General features: G+C 39.6%; 1 protein-coding gene across 3 annotated transcripts in view; it reads left to right on the top strand.

Annotated features, from left to right (window-relative positions):
• The window catches only part of LOC126248998 (protein Daple), a 206,665-nt gene that overhangs the window by 11,550 nt on the left and 175,889 nt on the right, over nucleotides 1-19,226 (top strand). For all 3 annotated transcript variants that reach the window (XR_007545582.1, XM_049950577.1, XM_049950576.1), the window contains exon 3: nucleotides 13,376-13,481. Coding sequence is in view for 2 of the 3 variants with exons in the window: in XM_049950577.1 (XP_049806534.1) it covers nucleotides 13,376-13,481 (106 nt within the window). In the remaining variant the exon portion in view is untranslated. The remainder of the gene's footprint in view (nucleotides 1-13,375; nucleotides 13,482-19,226) is intronic.

Below are 19,226 nucleotides of genomic sequence, written 5' to 3'. Positions count from 1 at the left end.
AAAGTGTTTGACTCGGTGCCCCACTGCAGACTCCTAACTAAGGTACGAGCATATGGGATTTGTTCCCAAGTATGGGAGTGGCTCGAAGACTTCTTAAGTAATAGAACCCAGTACGTTGTCCTTGATGGTGAGTGTTCGTCGTAGGTGAGGGTATCATCTGGAGTGCCCCAGGGAGGTGTGGTAGGTCCGCTGTTGTTTTCTATCTACATAAATGATCTTTTGGAAGGGTGGATAGCAATGTGCGGCTGTTTGCTGATGATGCTGTGGTTTACGGGAAGGTGTCATCGTTGAGTGACTGTAGGAGGATACAAGATGACAGGGACAGGATTTGTGATTGGTGTAAAAAATGGCAGCTATCTCTAAATATAGATAAATGTAAATTAATGCAGATGAATAGGAAAAAGAATCCTGTAATGTTTGAATACTCCATTAGTAGTGTAGCGCTTGAGACAGTCACGTCGATTAAATATTTGGGCGTAACATTGCAGAGCCTATATAAGGCAACAAGTGTCTGATGCAGTTGTTAGATTGGTTGCGGCTGCTACAATGGCAGGTTATCAAGATTTAAGTGGGTTTGACCGTGGTGTTATAATCGGCGCATGAACGATGGGACACAGCATCTCCAAGCTAGCGATGGAGTGGGGAGTTTCCATACAACCATTTCACAAGTGTACCATGAATATCAGGAATTGGATGAAATATCAAATCTTGCCTTCAATAAATGTCTGCGTGCAGACCATCCAATGGAACATCATCGAAATGGGCTTTTGGAGCCGAAGGCCCACTCGTATTCCCTTGATGACTGCACAACACAAAGCTTTATGCCTCGCCTGGGCCCGTCAACACTGACATTGGACTGGAAACATGTTGCCTGGTCAGACAAGTCTCATTCCAAATTGTACCTAGTGGATGGACATGTACGGGTATGGAGACAACCTCATGAATCCAAGGACCCTGCATGTCAGCGGGGAGACTGTTCAAGCTGGTGGAAGTTCTGTAATGGTGTGGGGCATGTGCAGTTGGAGTGATATGGGACCCCTGATGTGGTTAGATACAACTCTGACAGGTGACACGTGTGTAAGCATCCTGTCTGATCACTTGCATCCATTCACGCCCATTATGAATTCCAGTGCACTTGGGCAATTCCATCAGGACAATGCAACATCCTTCATGCCCAGAATTGCTACAGAGTGGCTGCAGGAATACTCTTCTGAGTTTAAACACTTCCACTACCCACCAAACTCCCCAGACATGAAGTATATCTAGGATGCCTTGTAATGTGCTGTTCAGAAGAGTACTGCACCTCCTTGTACTCTTACAGGTGTTTGAACAGCCCTGCAGGATCAATGGTGTCAATTCCCTTGAGCAGTACTTCAGACATTAGTCAAGGTCATGCCATGTTGTGTTGTGCCACTTCTGCGTGCTCGCGGGGGCCCTACATGATATTAGGCAGGTATATCAGTTTCTTTGGCTCTTCAGTGTATGACTGCCATAATAGGTTGATTGTAGCATAGACCAAGATATACGTTCATGATTGCAGTAACCTACTTGTATGTCTTATTTCCAATTTTGGTGAAAATTCTGATTTTGTGGTTGAATCTAACCTAATAGAACAAAATACTAGTGAACTTTATGTATGAACCATAGCAAATTGTGAACAAGCATTCTGATTGGCTAATGGCTGCTGGCAACTGATGCACAGTTTGTTGCATTAACTTCCCATCTTTCAACACATGAACTATACCAACATTATTTCAACACAGTAGCTGCCGACACTGTAAGTGCACTTTTACCAAATGTCTTGTGGGTTTTTGTGGCTAGTTAGTTAATTAGTAACATGTTCCGTGGATTTTCAACAATAGATCATAATAATGTGGAACAAGTCGTTATAGATTCACATTGCAAATTATTTTGTACATATGGTTACATTCTGAACATTTCTATTTTTTTTTTATTAAAAGGAGGAAAAATACATACAGATGTGAGTTAGTAATTTCTGTCCACCACCTTTTACACATTACAATAATATAAATTCTTCTACGGAGTTGTCAAATAGAAAGTTTCACAGTTTGTTATCAAATTTTACTTTCCTATCTCTCAGACTTATTATATCACTGGGTAAATGATTAAAAATTTTTGTTGCAGCATTGTGCACCCCTTTTTGTGCTAAAGACAACCTTAATGGGGAGTAATGAATGTCATTTTTCCTTCTGGTATTGTAATTATGTACCTCATTGTTTCTCTTGAACTGTAGTGGATTATTTACACAAACTTCACGAGGGAATAAATACACTGTGAAGCAGTAGTCAGAATGCCCAACTCCTTAAACAGATGTCTACGAGATGATCTTGGGTGAGCACCACATATTATTCTTACAGCACATTTTTGTGCAATGAAGTCTCTCTCTCTCTTAAAGATGAGTTATCCCAGAACATTATACCTTACGACATTATTGAATGGAAATATGCAAAATATATCAGCTTACTGATTGGTCTCTCCCCAAGATTTGCAATGATTCTGAGCACAGATGTGGGTGAACTAAATTGTTTTAGGAGTTCTAAAATGTAGTTTTTCCAGTTTAAATTTTCTTCAATGTGGATCCCTAAGACCTTTGAAGTTTCCACCGTATTTAATATTTCCTCACCATATGTTACACTTATCATTGGTGTAGTACTTCTAGACATGCAAAACTGAATATGTTAGATCTTTTTAAAATTGACGGTGAGACTATTTGCAGAGAACCAATCAATGATACCTTTAATAACTTTGTTTACCATTTCTTTTGCTTGGATCGATAACAATACTAGTGTCATCTGCAACAAGAACTTATTGTGCTTGTTTTATACTAGACGGAAGATTGTTTACATATATGAGTAACAGTAATGGACCGAAGATTGAACCTTGGGGAACCTCATATGTGATTTCTCCCCATCAGAATTATGTCCCTGGACTATATTGCTTGAATTACTAAGTACAACTTTCTGCATTCTTTTGGTTGGATATGACATTATCCATTGGTTGCCTATACAGTCAATCCCGTAAAATGTTACTTTATCTAGAAAAGTACTGTGATTCACACAGTCAAGTGCCTTAGTGACGTCACAGAAAATACGAACTGGTGCTGTTTTATTATTTAATGCTTGTAAAATCTGATGGGTGAACAAGTAAGCTGCATTCTCAGTAGAGCAACCCTTCTGAAACCCAAATTGTGATTTGCTAGGGATACTATTATTGCTAAGGTGGGATACTATTGTAGAATACATCACTATCTAAAAAATTTTGGAGAACAATGTCAGCAGTGAAACAGGTCAGTGATTATTGACATCTCTCTTATCAACTTTCTTAAAGAGGGGTTTTGTAGTGGCATATTTCAGCCTCTCTGAAAAGATGCCTTGAGTTAGTGATGTAGTACATACTTCAAATAAGACTGGGAGTTTCACATGGGAACAAATTTTTCATACTGTATTGGAAACACCATCGAAACTGGATGAGCTTTTATTTTTGAGAGAATGTATAATTTTCTTAATTTCAGAAGGAGAAGTTGGTGATATATTCATGTGATTGAATTTTATGAGACTTAACATTTTCAACATAATGCTGTGATTTCGCTCTTGGACTGTTTGTCCCTAAGCTTTTTACTATGTTTAAGAAATGATTGTTTAATGCATTTGCTACGTGTGACTCATCATTTGTAGCCCTTCCATTCAGTTCAATAGTGCTGTTGTGTTGTTCTGTGGCTGGTTGTCTTGTCTCTTGCTGCACTACATTCCATATTGATTTAAGTCTGTTGTTGGAAGTACTGATTTCTGACATTATGTGCATGTTATTTGATTTTTTTAATAACCTTTCTTAGCAATTGTGAGATTTTTTGTAGTGTGAAACTACTGCAGGTTCTTACCAGAAGATACATTTCCTGTTTCCTTTCACATGGTACCTTAATATCTCTTGTAATCGATGGTTTTTTACCTGGCTGTTTAGTGTCCTTTCTGATTAGCTTATGCGGAAAGCTGTTTGCAAATAATGATGTAAATTTATCATGGAGTAGATAAATTACATCCCAAATTGTCTCCTGTAAACTATTCTTAAAAACATTTGTCCTGGAACATTAATTATTCTAACTGATTTCCACTGAGAAGTATCCATACTGTAAGGCATTATGTTATTTTCATAACTAACTATGCATCATGACCAGAGAGAGCATTTATTACTGAGTAAACAGTTATTTTCTTACTTTGAACTTCGTCTTTATCCACCCATATTGTAAAGATAACTACTGAGACCAAATTGTAGGATCCAAATAAGGTTTCCAGTTCATTTTCTGTACCAGAATCCTTTAGAAAATCTATGTTGAAGTCACCACAGAGTATTAACTGCTTGCTGCTGTCTGACAGATAGCACCATAAGGAATCCAAATTCCTCATAAAAAGTTCAAAATTTCCCAATGGGGATTTATATACAGTTATAATTAAAAGTGAAGTATTTTTCAGCATTAATTCGCAAGCGCACACTTCTATGTGCAGATCGCAATGTTTTTGAACTTGTGTTCTGTCTTAATATATGCAACAACTCCTCCTTTTCCTGTGTTATTTCTGTTGTGACTCGCCAATCTTTCAAAGTGCCACCACACAGTTACGCTCGTCCTCTACATGCGGCACTGTCTGCCAGCCATGCAGCAGCAGCGCCACCTGAGCGGCCAGCCAGCCGGTGGCTGCTAGACTCGGACTCAGTTATGATTTGACTGTTAAAGTGAACACACGTCTTACTCTGTTTACTTGATCTGTGACTTTCATGTATTGCGTCTTCCTTGAAATATATTTGTTCAACTTGAAGTTATAACAATTTCTGCTTGAGTAATCTGTAATAGTATAATCTTTTTTAGGTAACTTATTTAACCCTGTGATTATGTGGTGCTCAGACAGGCACAAGATGTATATCTTTTCAGAACTCTCTGAATTTTCCAAACAGACAATAAACTCTTCTACTTTTACTATTCAGTCCTCTAATATTTTGATGAAATAAACTGACCTTATTTTTTGTGCTTATGAAGCATTTTGTGGGGCTCTCCTTTTATTCTTCACTTCTTTCAAAACAGGGTGCCTGTGTGTGTGTGTGTGTGTGTGTGTGTGTGTGTGTGTCTATAAAAACAAAGATGATGTGACTTACCAAACGAAAGTGCTGGCAGGTCGATAGACACACAAACAAACACAAACATACACACAAAATTCTAGCTTTCGCAACCAACGGTTGCTTCGTCAGGAAAGAGGGAAGGAGAGGGAAAGACGAAAGGATGTGGGTTTTAAGGGAGAGGGTAAGGAGTTATTCCAATCCCGGGAGCAGAAAGATTTACCTTAGGGGGAAAAAAGGACGGGTATACACTCGCACACACACACATATCCATCCACACATATACAGACACAAGCAGACATATTTAAAGACCAATATATATATATATATATATATATATATATATATATATATATATATATATATCTTTCCCTCTCCTATTCTCATGTAGGCCATGTCTAATATGTCCCCAGCTCCCAATTGTAGCAACACGCACTGCACTCATATGAGATTTCATTTCAGTCAGCAGCAGCATCAGCCTGCTCCTGATGTTGTTGTTGTTGTTGTTGTTGTGGTCTTCAGTTCTGAGACTGGTTTGAAACAGCTCTCCATGCTACTCTATCCTGTGCAAGTTTCTTCATCTCCCAGTACTTACTGCAACCCATATCCTTCTGAATCTGCTTAGTGTATTCATCTATTGGTCTCCCTCTACGATTTTTACCCTCCACACTGCCCTCCAATGCTAAATTTGTGATCCCCTGATGCCTCAGAACATGTCCTACCAACCGGTCCCTTCTTCTTGTCAAGTTGTGCCACAAACTCCTCTTCTCCCCAATTCTATTCAATACCTCCTCATTAGTTATGTGATCTACCCATCTAATCTTTAGCATTCTTCTGTAGCACCACATTTCGAAAGCTTCTATTCTCTTCTTGTCCAAACTATTTATCGTCCATGTTTCACTTCCATACATGGCTACACTCTATACAAATACTTTCAGAAACGACTTCCTGACACCTAACTTTATACTCGATGTTAACAAATTTCTTTTCTTCAGAAATGCTTTTCTTGCCATTGCCAGTCTACATTTTATATCCTCTCTACTTCAACCATCATCAGTTATTTTGCTCCCCAAATAGCAAAACTCCTTTACTACTTTTAAGTGTCTCATTTCCTAATCTAATTCCCTCAGCATCACCCTACTTAATTCGATTACATTCCATTATCCTCGTTTTGCTTTTGTCGATGTTCATCTTATATCCTCCTTTCAAGACACTGTCCATTCCGTTCAACTGCTCTTCCAAGTCCTTTGCTGTCTCTGACAGAATTACAATGTCATCGCGCGAACCTCAAAGTTTTTATTTCTTCTCCATGGATTTTAATACCTACTCCGAATTTTTCTTTGGTTTCCTTTACTGCTTGCTCAATATACAGATTGAATAACATCGGGGAGAGGCTACAACCCTGTCTCACTCTCTTCCCAACCGCTGCTTCCCTTTCATGCCCCTCGACTGTTATAACTACCATCTGGTTTCTGTACAAATTGTAAATAGCCTTTTGCTTCCTGTATTTTACTCCTGCCACCTTTAGAATTTGAAAGAGAGTATTCCAGTCAACATTGTCAAAAGTTTTCTCTAAGTTTACAAATGCTAGAAACATTGGTTTGCCTTTCCGTAATCTTTCTTCTAAGATAAGTCGTAAGGTCGGTATTGCCTCACGTGTTCCAATATTTCTACAGAATCCAAACTGATCTTCCCCGAGGTTGGCTTCTACCAGTTTTTCCATTCGTCTGTAAAGAATTCATGCTAGTATTTTGCAGCTGTGGCTTATTAAACTGATTGTTCGGTAATTTTCACGTCTGTCAACACCTGCTTTCTTTGGGATTGGAATTATTATATTCTTCTTGAAGTCTGAGGGTATTTCGCCTGTCTCATACATCTTGCTCACCAGATGGTAGAGTTTTGTCAGGACAGGCTCTCCCGAGGCCGTCAGTAGTTCTAATGGAATGTTGTCTACTCCCGGGGCCTTGTTTCGACTCAGGTCTTTCAGTGCTCTGTCAGACTCTTCACGCAGTATTGTATCTCCCATTTCGTCTTCATCTACATTCTCTTCCATTTCCAGAATATTGTCCTCAAGTACATCGCCCTTGTATAAACCCTCTATATACTCCTTCCACCTTTCTGCCGTCCCTTCTTTGCTTAGAACTGGGTTTCCATCTGAGCTCTTGATATTCATACAAGTGGTTCTCTTTTCTCCAAAGGTCTCTTTAATTTTCCTGTAGGCAGTATCTATCTTACCCCTAGTGAGATAAACCTCTACATCCTTACATTTGTCCTCTAGCCATCCCTGCTTAGCCATTTTGCTCTTCCTGTCGATCTCATTTTTGAGACGTTTGTATTCCTTTTTGCCTGCTTCATTTACTGCATTTTTATATTTTCTCCTTTCATCAATTAAATTCAATATTTCTTCTGTTACCCAAGGATTTCTACTAGCCCTCATCTTTTTACCTACTTGATCCTCTGCTGCCTTCACTACTTCATCCCTCAGAGCTACCCATTCTTCTTCTACTGTATTTTTTGCCCCATTTGTGACAATTGTTCCCTTGTGCTCTCCCTGAAACTCTGTACAACCTCTGGTTTAATCAGTTTGTCCAGATCCCATCTCTTTAAATTCCCACCTTTTTGCAGTTTCTTCAGTTTTAATCTACAGTTCATAACCAATAGATTGTGGTCAGAGTCCACATCTGCCCCGGGAAATGTCTTACAATTTAATACCTGGTTCCTAAATCTCTGTCTTACCATTATATAATCTATCTGATACCTTCTAGTATTTCCAGGATTCTTCCATGTGTACAACCTTCTTTTATGATTCTTGAACCAAGTGTTAGCTATGATTAAGTTATGCTCTGTGCAAAATTCTACCAGACGGCTTCCTCTTCAATTTCTTTTCCCCAATCCATATTCACCTACTATCTCTTTCCTTCTCTCCCTTTTCCTACTCTCGAATTCCAGTCACCCATTACTATTACATTTTCGTCTCCCTTCACTACCTGAATAGTTTCTTTTATCTCATCATACATTTCATCAATTTCTTCATCATCTGCAGAGCTAGTTGGCATATAAACTTGTACTATTGTAGTATGTGTGGGCTTCGTGTCTATCTTGGCCACAATAATGCGTTCACTATGCTGTTTGTAGTAGCTTACCCGCACTCCTATTTTTTTAATTCATTATTAAACCTACTCCTGCATTACCCCTATTTGATTTTGTATTTATAACCCTGTATTCACCTGACCAAAAGTCTTGTTCCTCCTGCCACCGAACTTCACTAATTCCCACTATATCTAACTTTAACCTATCCATTTCCCTTTTTAAGTTTTCTAACCTACCTGCCCGATTAAGGGACCTGACATTCCATGCTCCGATCTGCAGAACACCAGTTTTCTTTCTCCTGATAACGACGCCCTCTTGAGTAGTCCCCGCCCGGAGATCCGAATGGGAGACTATTTTACCTCCGGAATATTTTACCCAAGAGGACGCCATCATCATTTAACCATACAGTAAAGCTGCATGCCCTCGGGAAAAATTACGGATGGCTTTTTCAAAACTGCATAAAACTTTTCTTGCTTGGGTTAGCAGAAAGGGAGTTAACAGTAAACCAGTTAAAATGTTTCATAAAATGCTGTTGGTGGCTGTGACTGTCTTAATACATGATGCATTTGCACTTGCCACCATTTCCAGTGGCAGGCAGGTCATAAGCATAAATCAGAAACTATAAACGCTCCAGGACAGAACATTATGGGACTCCATGATGAAGAACACCCCAATCTGAAACAACAACTACTCTCAGTTTGAAATCCACAGCTTCCAGTGAGAAATAATTTCAACGGGTTACATGATTGGCTCCTGATGCCATACTTCTAGGCTACATGTGATAGTAGTTGATGATCCACACAGTCAAAGGCTTGTTGAATCATGGAATATACCCACTGATGAACTGTTTTGTGTAGGGACTCTTAAGGTATTTCCCCCCAAATGTAAGTGTTTGACAATCTTCACATGCATCAGTTTTTGAAATATTTTTGAAAATACCATAAGAAGTGAAAATGGTTTGTAATACTTCATATTTGAGGCATCCCCCCTTTTTTTAGAATAGGTTTTACAGTGGCATATTTAATAATCTTTGGAAATCTGCCCAGGTACTTTGTTGAGTTAAGGATAAAGCTCAGTATTCTATGCATTTCTCTAGAACAGTGTTTCTGTAGCTTACTAGAGATGTTGTCAGTGCCACATGAATGCTTATTTTTTTTAATGAGACAGTGGGATTCTTGTGTTTTGCTTTGTTCATAGGAGATAACATTATTGCACCAGACATTTTTAGAGCTTCATGTAGTTCTGACTTACAGCCTATCTCCTCAGTGACACTTTGGAAGTGTTGTCTGAAGATTTTTGCAATCCATTGCATATCACTAACTTCATTATTTTTAAGATTAAGGATAACAGAGGAAGCCTTGGAGGAAGCATAACATGTCTCACTTTTTATAACATTTCATGCGCTTTTGGTTTTCTTACCTAAACTATTGATTTTATCCAAAAATTACATACCTTTTGATTTTTCAATCACTTTGTTTCATTTTGTGAAAGTTCTGTATGGAGAATTTATGTGAAGATTTGCTTGCAATATTCAGGGTGTTAAAAAAAAATACATATTTTGAAAGGTGGTAGTATAGACCAAAACAAGACGGAAATGCCCAATAAACATGGGTGCTAAAATCCGTACCTTAAGAGCCACAAGCACTTGTTCATCTTCTCTACTGTGAAACACATCCCTTTTACTGCTGCCTCTTTTCTGTGTTGAATGACCTACAGAATGCAGTAAACAAATGAAAACATGTTATTCTGCTGCTATGAAACAGCAGAGCTTCTAATGTAATATGTGTGCTATTAAATATGATCTGCACTTGTGAGCAATCGCTAAAGGAGGTGCTCAATATGACTTCTATTCATAGTAAGGCATACTCCTGTCAAATGCGTCAGAGAATCACACACACTCTAAAAATCTCCAGGTTGGTCACAGATGTCCTGCCAGACACTGATGACACATTCCTGTAGTGCTTGTACATAATTAATGGGGCTTACATACACCATAGATTTCAAGTACCTCATGCACAGTAATATGCTTCCATTACGCTGGTAAGTGCCAAAATAAAACTACAGTATAAAAGCACTTCACAAACTTACCTCAATACAAACTGGTTCCATTAGAACTAATGTATGTGCTGCACTTATCAAGAACTGTGGATGTGGTGTATGCTAACAACAGTAACAGATGTTTACTGTGTGCTGTATTCATAGACAATAACAAAGTATGTCCTCATTTGTTTACTGTGTTCTGTATGTCATGTGTCATAGCAAAGAGCTTACAGTAGAAGAGATATTTCAGGAATTTGCCCATCATTAGTGGTATCTTAGCCTGATAAAATATACTACTGCCAATGAGCAGCTTACGTCAAACAGTTAATTATTAATATGAGATATTTGCAATTTCTACAAGCTGCAGAGAATGAAATGTGCAAGACATTCTTATTATTCCTAGACAGGATGAAAGGTGCTGTTCTCTCGTGTGTAAGATACTGCCTGAAACTGAACATGAAACAGTAGATTATTAATATGACATATTTACAATTTCTACAAGCTGCAGAGCATCAAATGTTCAAGACAGTTTTAGAATTCACCTTTCCGCTTTATACAGGTTACCTTTTTGACTGCATCACTGTAATTAATTTTAGAATGAAATTCGTGCACATCTGTACTTGACACCATCTGGTGGCATAAAGCTGGAACTGGTTACCATCCATCAAACTGCACTGAAGTGGATGCCTTTGAATGAGGCAGTGTCTATGTGCATGATGGTATTTCTTTAGGGGCATACCCACTTTGTGTCTTTCTGTGTGGAACTGAAACTGCATATGTCTACCCACAAGACATCCTTGGTGATTTCATCCTACAATATGATAGTGAAAAAAGAAATGAAATGATTGTTTGGCATTGGTGGCCGGGAGACCCCACCTGGGGTAGTTCAGCTGCCGAGTTGCAAGTCTTTTCAGGTGACGCCACGTTGGGTGACTTGCATGTTGATGATGATGAAATGATGGTGATGACAACACAACTCTCTGTGCCTGAGTGGAGAAAATCTCTGATCCTGCCGGAATCAAATGCAGGCCCACTGCATGGTGGTCAGATGTACTTGACCACTCAGCTAAGGAGGTGGACAATATGATTTTGCCCAACTACATTGGATTCTGTTGTAAACAAATACCTTGAACAGCATACATGGATTAAAAAGATTTCTCTGTTGACTTAAGTCCCAACGAGTGCATCAAAGATACTCTCATGAGGCTCATTCCATCTTGTAGTCTTTCTTCGGAGACCTTTTATGTGCTGACAACAGTTTTGTAAGAGGAATGGCATCCACTTCCTATGGAGCTCACAGCATATACTGTATTGCAGGTTGGGGAATTATACTCCATATTGATATTACTTGTGCTACAGAAAATGGATGTGTCGGAAGACTAGCTACTAAGAAGAATGTCAGGCACAGAAAACTGACAATTTATACCAATAATAAAGCATTACTGACATACATGCAGTTGATATATCTCCAAGAATAACATATTAAAAAAAGGACCAAGCTTCAAGATTTATTTTTCGTATTTACTTTATTTCTTTGATACATTGCAAATTATAAAATAATGTTGATAGAATGTATAATTATCCTTCCAGAAAAAAAGTATGTGGTGAGTTAATGAGCAATTTCTTGATTTATTATAGTAGAATTACAGCAAACTGTGAAACCTAATGTGAACACACACAAAATTATGTCAGTGTGATCACATATTGACTCAGCCATAAACGATAGCAGATGTTCACTAATGTTTCTTTTGAAATGATGGTAGAAATTGACAGCAGAAGGCAGCATTTGTCAAGGGACAGGTAGCTAGATATCTTTACATTGTTCTCTTATGAAATGATTGTAGTTTTCGAGCGATAGGTGGCTTGCATATCGAGAAAATTCTGGCCCATGCAGTACTCTTTTGAACACCTTATAGTGACCTGACTTATGTTCAGGTTTTGTCTCGAAAGTGTTAAAAACATGCAAGAGGTTAAAATGTAATTTTATTTTCTGTCATTGTCTTCTCGTACTGTATTTATAAAACATAATGTGTTACATACTTTGGCTCAGTTTTATCTATGCGGCATAAAATGTTTATCAGTATTTTGGTTTTGCCTATTGGCTTCTGTCTTGGGTTCTTCGGCTGACGTTCATCTAATGATTTTTCTGATGTTTCGCCAGCATGAGTGGCTGGCATTGTCAAAGCTTCACCCTCCATTGCCGGTGGTGAACTGGAGCTGAGATCGCGGGCGCAGACTATATGTACCTGGCGCGCCAACGTCTGAGGGCTTCCCCGTGGTCATTTCCGGTGCGTTTCTCCTCTTGCTACCTGTGACGGTCATTTGCTGCAGTACGGGAAGCCAGGATCCGTTTACCTTAAGGCTTTCCTCTTTCTTGTTCAAACTGTTCACGTGTTTTTGTATTTCTACAGCTTCTCAGAACAAGCGCGTGTGATAGTGCTTCTCTACAGCCAGAACTTCCGTGTCGGCAAATTTTATTATGTGATCGGTCTCATTCAGAGCGTGCTCTGCCACGGCCGATTTCTCCACCTGCCCCAACCTTCGATGTCGCTTATGCTCATTGATCCTGGTGTTAATGGATCGTCCAGTCATTCCGACATAAACTTTTCCGCATGTGCATGGTATACGGTATATTCCCAACATTGCAAGTAGGTCTCTTTTCTCCTTCACCGATCTAAGACACTGTAGAAATACAAAAACACGCGAACAGTTTGAACAAGAAAGAGGAAAGCCTTAAGGTAAACGGATCCTGGCTTCCTGTACTGCAGCGAACGACCGTTGCAGGTAGCAAGAGGAGAACTGCACCGGAAATGACCGCGAAGAAGCCCTCGGACGTTGGCGTGCTAGGTACATATAGTCTGCACCCGCGAGCTCGGCTCCAGTTCACCACCGGCAATGGAGAGTGAAGCTTTGACAATGTCAGCCACTCGTGGTGGCAAAATGTCAGAAAAATCATTAGATGAATGTCGGCCGAAGAACCCGAGACAGAAGCCAATAGGCAGTTTGACAAAAAGTGGCCACGAAAGCCTTAACAATTTTGTATTTTGGTTTTGATAATTTTCTTTGATTTATGAAAAACTGTGATTTTTGGTAATTAATTTTTATTTATGCATTTTTGCAGTGACCCTGAACCTGTACATCATGGTGTTGTGCCTAGTGTGGGCAGTGCCGTGCAGAGAATTAGAAACTTGGATATTATCATTAGGAACATCAAGACACTCTATGAGGTAACAAAATATTTAATTTCTATTAAATGCTGTGTAGTATCTCCATCATATTACCTCTTTTATTGAGATATAGATTAATTTAACTTTTATTTGAAATACATCATATTTCATTTAAGCATGAAAAAAAGTGAATGCTATACAAAATTGAAAACAATAGTTAAATGCTATTCAGAGTTATTCATTAGCAATAGTTAATTTTATTTAAGTGAAATATTCCTGTATTCAGTTAACAACTGAGCAGCAGGTAGTTGAAAAATAGAAAGTGGCATGAAGTTGCCAATGTAGAAAGGTCTGTAAGGAAGTAGGCAGGAGAAATGTCTGTTTTGAATGTAGGCAAGGGTGAGAAAAAAAAACCTATCACAAAACAAATTGAAGCAAGAGTCCAGTGATAGTGGATACAGTCCTAATAGCAAAACAGATATTGTCCAAGATATTGAACAGTTTGTTATAAAAAATGCCCTGACATCACTGTAGGACACTGGTATATGTAAACACTGAAGTGGCGTCTGGCCTTTTATCAGCTTGCTTGGCTGGCTCATGTTGTACACTGCAACAGTGTCCCTGACAGACATTGTACAATTACACAGATTGATGATATATTTTCTCTATCAGCCTCTGGATGAGCTACTAGTTCCCTTTGTCTTGGAGCTGAAAATGTTCCGGTTGATGTGAGGAAGGGTTCCTCAAATTTGATGTTTCAGACCTGGTGCCACTGTGTGGAGTAGTTAGTTTGTTGTCAGCTGCTGGTTGACTGTCTTATGATGTGGACCATCGCCTGAAGGGAGGCTGAAGTATACTGGCTGATTGGGAGAGCTGGTGGCATCTGGTCCAGATGATAGGAACACAACTGATTCTGGTGTTGGCCCAGTTGGCCCTGGGATGTTGCAACCATCACTAGGTGATAACTGTGACTAGCCATGACAACTCTTCTGATCTATTCTAGTGTGGCCCTAAATTTGTATGTCCTCACTTGAATGTCAACTTAGGACAGTGTGGTGTTATCCCCTTAGTCTGTTGGCAGAAACAGCAGAATGAGGAGTGTACGGTGAGGGCAGCAGTGAAGCGGCTCATCCAGGCAATGGCCATGAGTGTTGCTCGAAAATTATTTCAAGCTTCTTTACAAGTGATCTCACACAACTGTTTACACAGTTAAATTTTAAAAACACATAAAGACAGCTGCTGTAAATTTTGGTTCATTCTCAGTTAGAAGGGTATGGGGTGTTCCTTCGATGGGAGAGATGTTTAGTGAATTCATCATAGTGTTGACTGATGGTAAGCTGTACCTTGACACATGAGAAATGGCGGTGTGAATCTATTACAGTGAGTCATATGGCTTCCAAAAGAGATCCAGCAAAATCAAATGTTCTGTAGATTTTGTTGACTCCAGCCATGTGGATAATATTTGGGGACACAAATGCAGTGTTGCAAAGCAGTTGCAATAACAAGCCTACATATTTCATTTTCAAATGTGAAAATGTCTTTTTTAGCTTGCGTTTGGGGGTGTTTTGCAAAATATTGAGAAAGCCAAGGATGTCATGCTGTCAATAGCATTACTGGTCAACCTTGTTGTGTATAAATGTTGTGCTTTGTGGAGAAGTGGATCTTGCCTTATAGTCGTCGTTACATCATGAGATATGTTGCAGGAATTCTTCTGAGGTTTGGATGACATGATAATATATTTGGGAGCATACAGTTTCTCACCTATCAAATACTGGATCAGGTCCCATAGACAATCTAGGTAATGCATCTGCATTTTTCATGTGAATATTGTTGAGATGGGCTGTAACAACTGAAATATTGAAAATTTTACAAATAGAAAGTATTTTGCAGGAACTAGTGTGCACAGTTTACATAAAATATGTCCCTCTTATGTAAACAGATGTACTACTGTGTGCTGTGTTTTTGTAATGTAACAAGCATCTATGAATGATATATTTGTGGGCATGGCCATTTGCACGAGGTGCTTTATATTTTTAAATATTTTCGATGTGACAGACCTTTTATAGTATGCTTATTTTCATCCACATGACAACTTGGCATGAGCTCCAACGCAAAATGAACACACTTCATAACAAAAAGACTTTTTTAAGACCTGAAGATGACAGCAAAGTTTATCAAAACCGGTTATGTTAAATAAAGAAATATTTATGCAATCTTGGCTGCTAAATATTTTTATTGAACAACAAAGAAACACAGTCCAAAGAATTACACAGTTTGTTATGAAAGGAACACTGACATCAGAACTGTTATAGATAAAGAGGAAGTGGCTTAAAACAGGCTATGGCCAGCCTTTTAACTGCCCTGGTAGCTGCCTCACATGGCACCTTGCCGCAGATCTTAAGCAAGGCCACTGACAGTGTTTCTGTCAGACATTGTAGCAGATTGATGGTATCTTTTACATATTCACATCTGATGGGTCTATTAAAGTGTAATTAGTCAATTACACAGATACATTTGTTCCATGTTCTAGGCTGATATGGCTGGTACTTGGTTATTGTCAAATAGTGTGCAATGCAAAAGTAGATCATCCAGTTACTGGATGCACTGTACACCACAACATTCATTTTGAAATCTTATATTCGAGCCATCTGGGTGCTCCCTCATTACATCCTGTGTATACTTGGTAGGTGGGTCCACTCTGTCCATTGCATAGTTACTCCATTAACTCACCCGGATTAGATTTTCACTAACTGAACATTCTATCTGAATCTACTACTGCTAACTGTCCCCTGCTTCACTGTACCTATTTGCACCTATGTCACTTAAATTTACATTCACTGTTTAGTCAAAAAGTGACAAACATAATTTTATAATGTTGCTTTTTTAATGCTTGATTTCATTACTTCCTTTCTCTTTATTGTTTACGCATAAATGCTTCATACACTGATAAACCAGCTTTTTAATGCTTAGTTTCATTGCTTCCTTTCTCTTTATTCTTTATGTTCAAATGTTTCATACACTGATAAACCAGCTTTTTAATGCTTAGTTTCATTGCTTCCTTTCTCTTTATTCTTTATGTTTAAATGTTTCATACACTGATAAACCAAAATATTAGGACTAGTGCCCAGTGCAAATCTGAATGCCTCTTGCTGATGTTGCAGGAACACGCTGTGGTGAGGATAGCTTACACTGAGGTGACAAAAGTCATGGGATACCTACTTTTGTCCAGCATAGTGCAGAAATTGGACATGACATAGACTCAACAAGTCACTGGAAGCGCCCTGTAGAGATATTGAGTGGTGCTGCCTCTATAGCCATCCATCACTGTGAAAGTGTTGCCAGTACAGGATTTTATGCCTGAACTGACCTCTCGATTATGTCCCATAAATGTTCGATGGGTTTCATGTCGGGCGATCACGATGACCAAATCATTCGCTCGAATTGTCCAGAATGTTCTTCACACCATACATAACAATTGTTGCCCAGTTACATGGCACATTATCATCGACAAAAATTAAGCCCGTGAATGTCTGTAAATAGTCTCCAAGTAGCCGAACAGAATTATTTACAGCAATGATCGGTTCAGTTGGACCAGAGGACCGCATCCATTCCATGTAAATACAGCCCACACCATTATGGAGCCACCGCCAGCTTGCACTGTGCCTTGTTGACAATTTTGATCTATGACTGTGTGGGGCCTGCACCACACTTGAACCCTACCATCAGCTCTTATCAACTGAAATCGGGATCCGTCTGACCAGGCCACAATTTTCCAGTCATCTAGGGTTCATCCAATATGCTCATGAGCCCAGAAGAGGTGCTGCAGGAGATATCATGCTGTTAGCAGAGGCACTCGTGTCGATCATATGCTGCCATAGCCCATTAATGCCAAATTTCGCCACACTACCAATGGGTAACTTCATCATATGTCGCACATTGATTTCTGTGGTTATTTCACACTGTGTTGCTTGTCTGTTAGCACTGACAGTGCTATGTAAATGCCGCTGCTCCCGATCGGTAAGTGAAGGCTGCCCGGCCCCTGCATTGCCCGTGGTGAGAGGTAATGCCTAAAATTTGGTATTCTCTGCATGCTCTTGATACTTTGGATCTCAGAATATTGATTCTCTAACAATTTCTGAAATGCAATGTCCCACACATCTAGCTCCAAACTATTATTCCGTGTTTAAAGTCTGTTCATTCCCTTTGTGCAGCCATAATCACGTCAGAAACCTTTTCACTTGAATCACCGTAGTACAAATGACAGATCTGCCAATGCACTGTCCTTTTGTACGTTGTGTACGCAATCTTGTCACCGTCAGTGTCTGCGCATATCACTGTCCCATGACTTTTGTCACCTCAGTGTATAAGCAGTGCAGAGATGAATGGACAATCATTCTAGCAGTGACACAGGCTGTAGATGGGAAGTCCATTGACATAAGTGAATTTGACAAAGGGCGGATTTTTATGACTGGGAATGAGCACCTTGTAGATGGTAAAGCTAGTAGGCTGCTATTGTGAACATTTGTGGAAAGTGATTGAAAGCTGATGAAACCATGAGTAGGTATCACCTTCTCACAGAACATGGAGTTCGGTGACTTGCCGACTCAGTAAGCAAGATAGGCAATGATTTGTAACATATCTGATGACAGAGTACAAATATGGTGCAAGCACAAGTGTTTCAGAGTACACTGTTCAGCACACATTGTTGAACATCTGGTTCCCATATTGAATCAATAGATTGTAAATTAAAATTATAGTAGGCATGGTATCATCAAGACTGGACTGCAAATTATGATTGTAGAGGGCAAGGTATCATCAAGATTGGACTGTGGATCAATAGAAATGTGTCGTCTGGTTGGATGAATCGTGCTTCTTGTTACACTAGTTCAGTGGCCATGTCTGGATGCACCACCCCCAGGCAAATGGCTGTTGGAAACGTGCACTGTGTCATGCACAGAGGGCGGTGTGGGTTGTATTACACTGTGGGAAACATTCATCTGGGCTTCCATGGGACCTAGGGTAGTAATCAAAGGTATCATGACATTGCTGTAGATGACCTGCAACCATGCAAGTTTCACATGAACATCGCTATGGATGACCTACAACTACTCGTGCTTCATATTTTCCCCGATGCTGATGGCATCTTCCAGCAGGATAACTGTCCCTATCCCAAGGTCAAAATCATGCTGTGTGGTGTACTCATGTTGATATTGCAAAGCTGAACCTCTGTGTATTGGCCCTGACGGGCTGTTTGGAACCAAGCTGCTGTTGGGTCATGCTCTGCCAATTATTTCATTCAGATGCAGGATGTAGGGGCTTTGGGTCAGCACACTGCTCTCCTGGCCGTTGTTTGTTCCCCAGACCTTGGAGCTGCTACTTCTCACTCAGGTAGCCTCTTAGTTGACATCACGAGGCTGAGTGCACCTCGTTCCAGATCTCCTACCAAGGAAAAATTCCTGGCGGTATTGGGAATTGAACTTGGGTGCTGTGCATAGCATTCGGATATGGTGACAACTGAGCTACAGAGATGGACCTCGCATTGTCATGGTCCCCAAATTCACCTGATGTGGCATGTAATCTAATTTGACATTTGTTGTTGCATGCCACCTACAAGGAGTTGCAAATTTGATGGCAAGCTCTGGTTGTTGCAGAGCTGTGGCTTACAGCATCTAACTGCCACACAGAATTAAATTTTTTACCCTTGTAACCTGTTATCGATTGTGACAGGAAACCAATTTTCACTTCACAATGTGCCACATGGTATGTCAGGTGATGTTATTTTACATGAATGACTTATGGAATACA

The sequence above is a fragment of the Schistocerca nitens genome, chromosome 3, assembly GCF_023898315.1.
Source record: "Schistocerca nitens isolate TAMUIC-IGC-003100 chromosome 3, iqSchNite1.1, whole genome shotgun sequence".
Classification (NCBI taxonomy): Eukaryota; Metazoa; Arthropoda; class Insecta; order Orthoptera; family Acrididae; genus Schistocerca; species Schistocerca nitens.
Note: the sequence above shows the minus strand (reverse complement) of the source record. Positions and strands in the feature narration are given on the sequence as shown.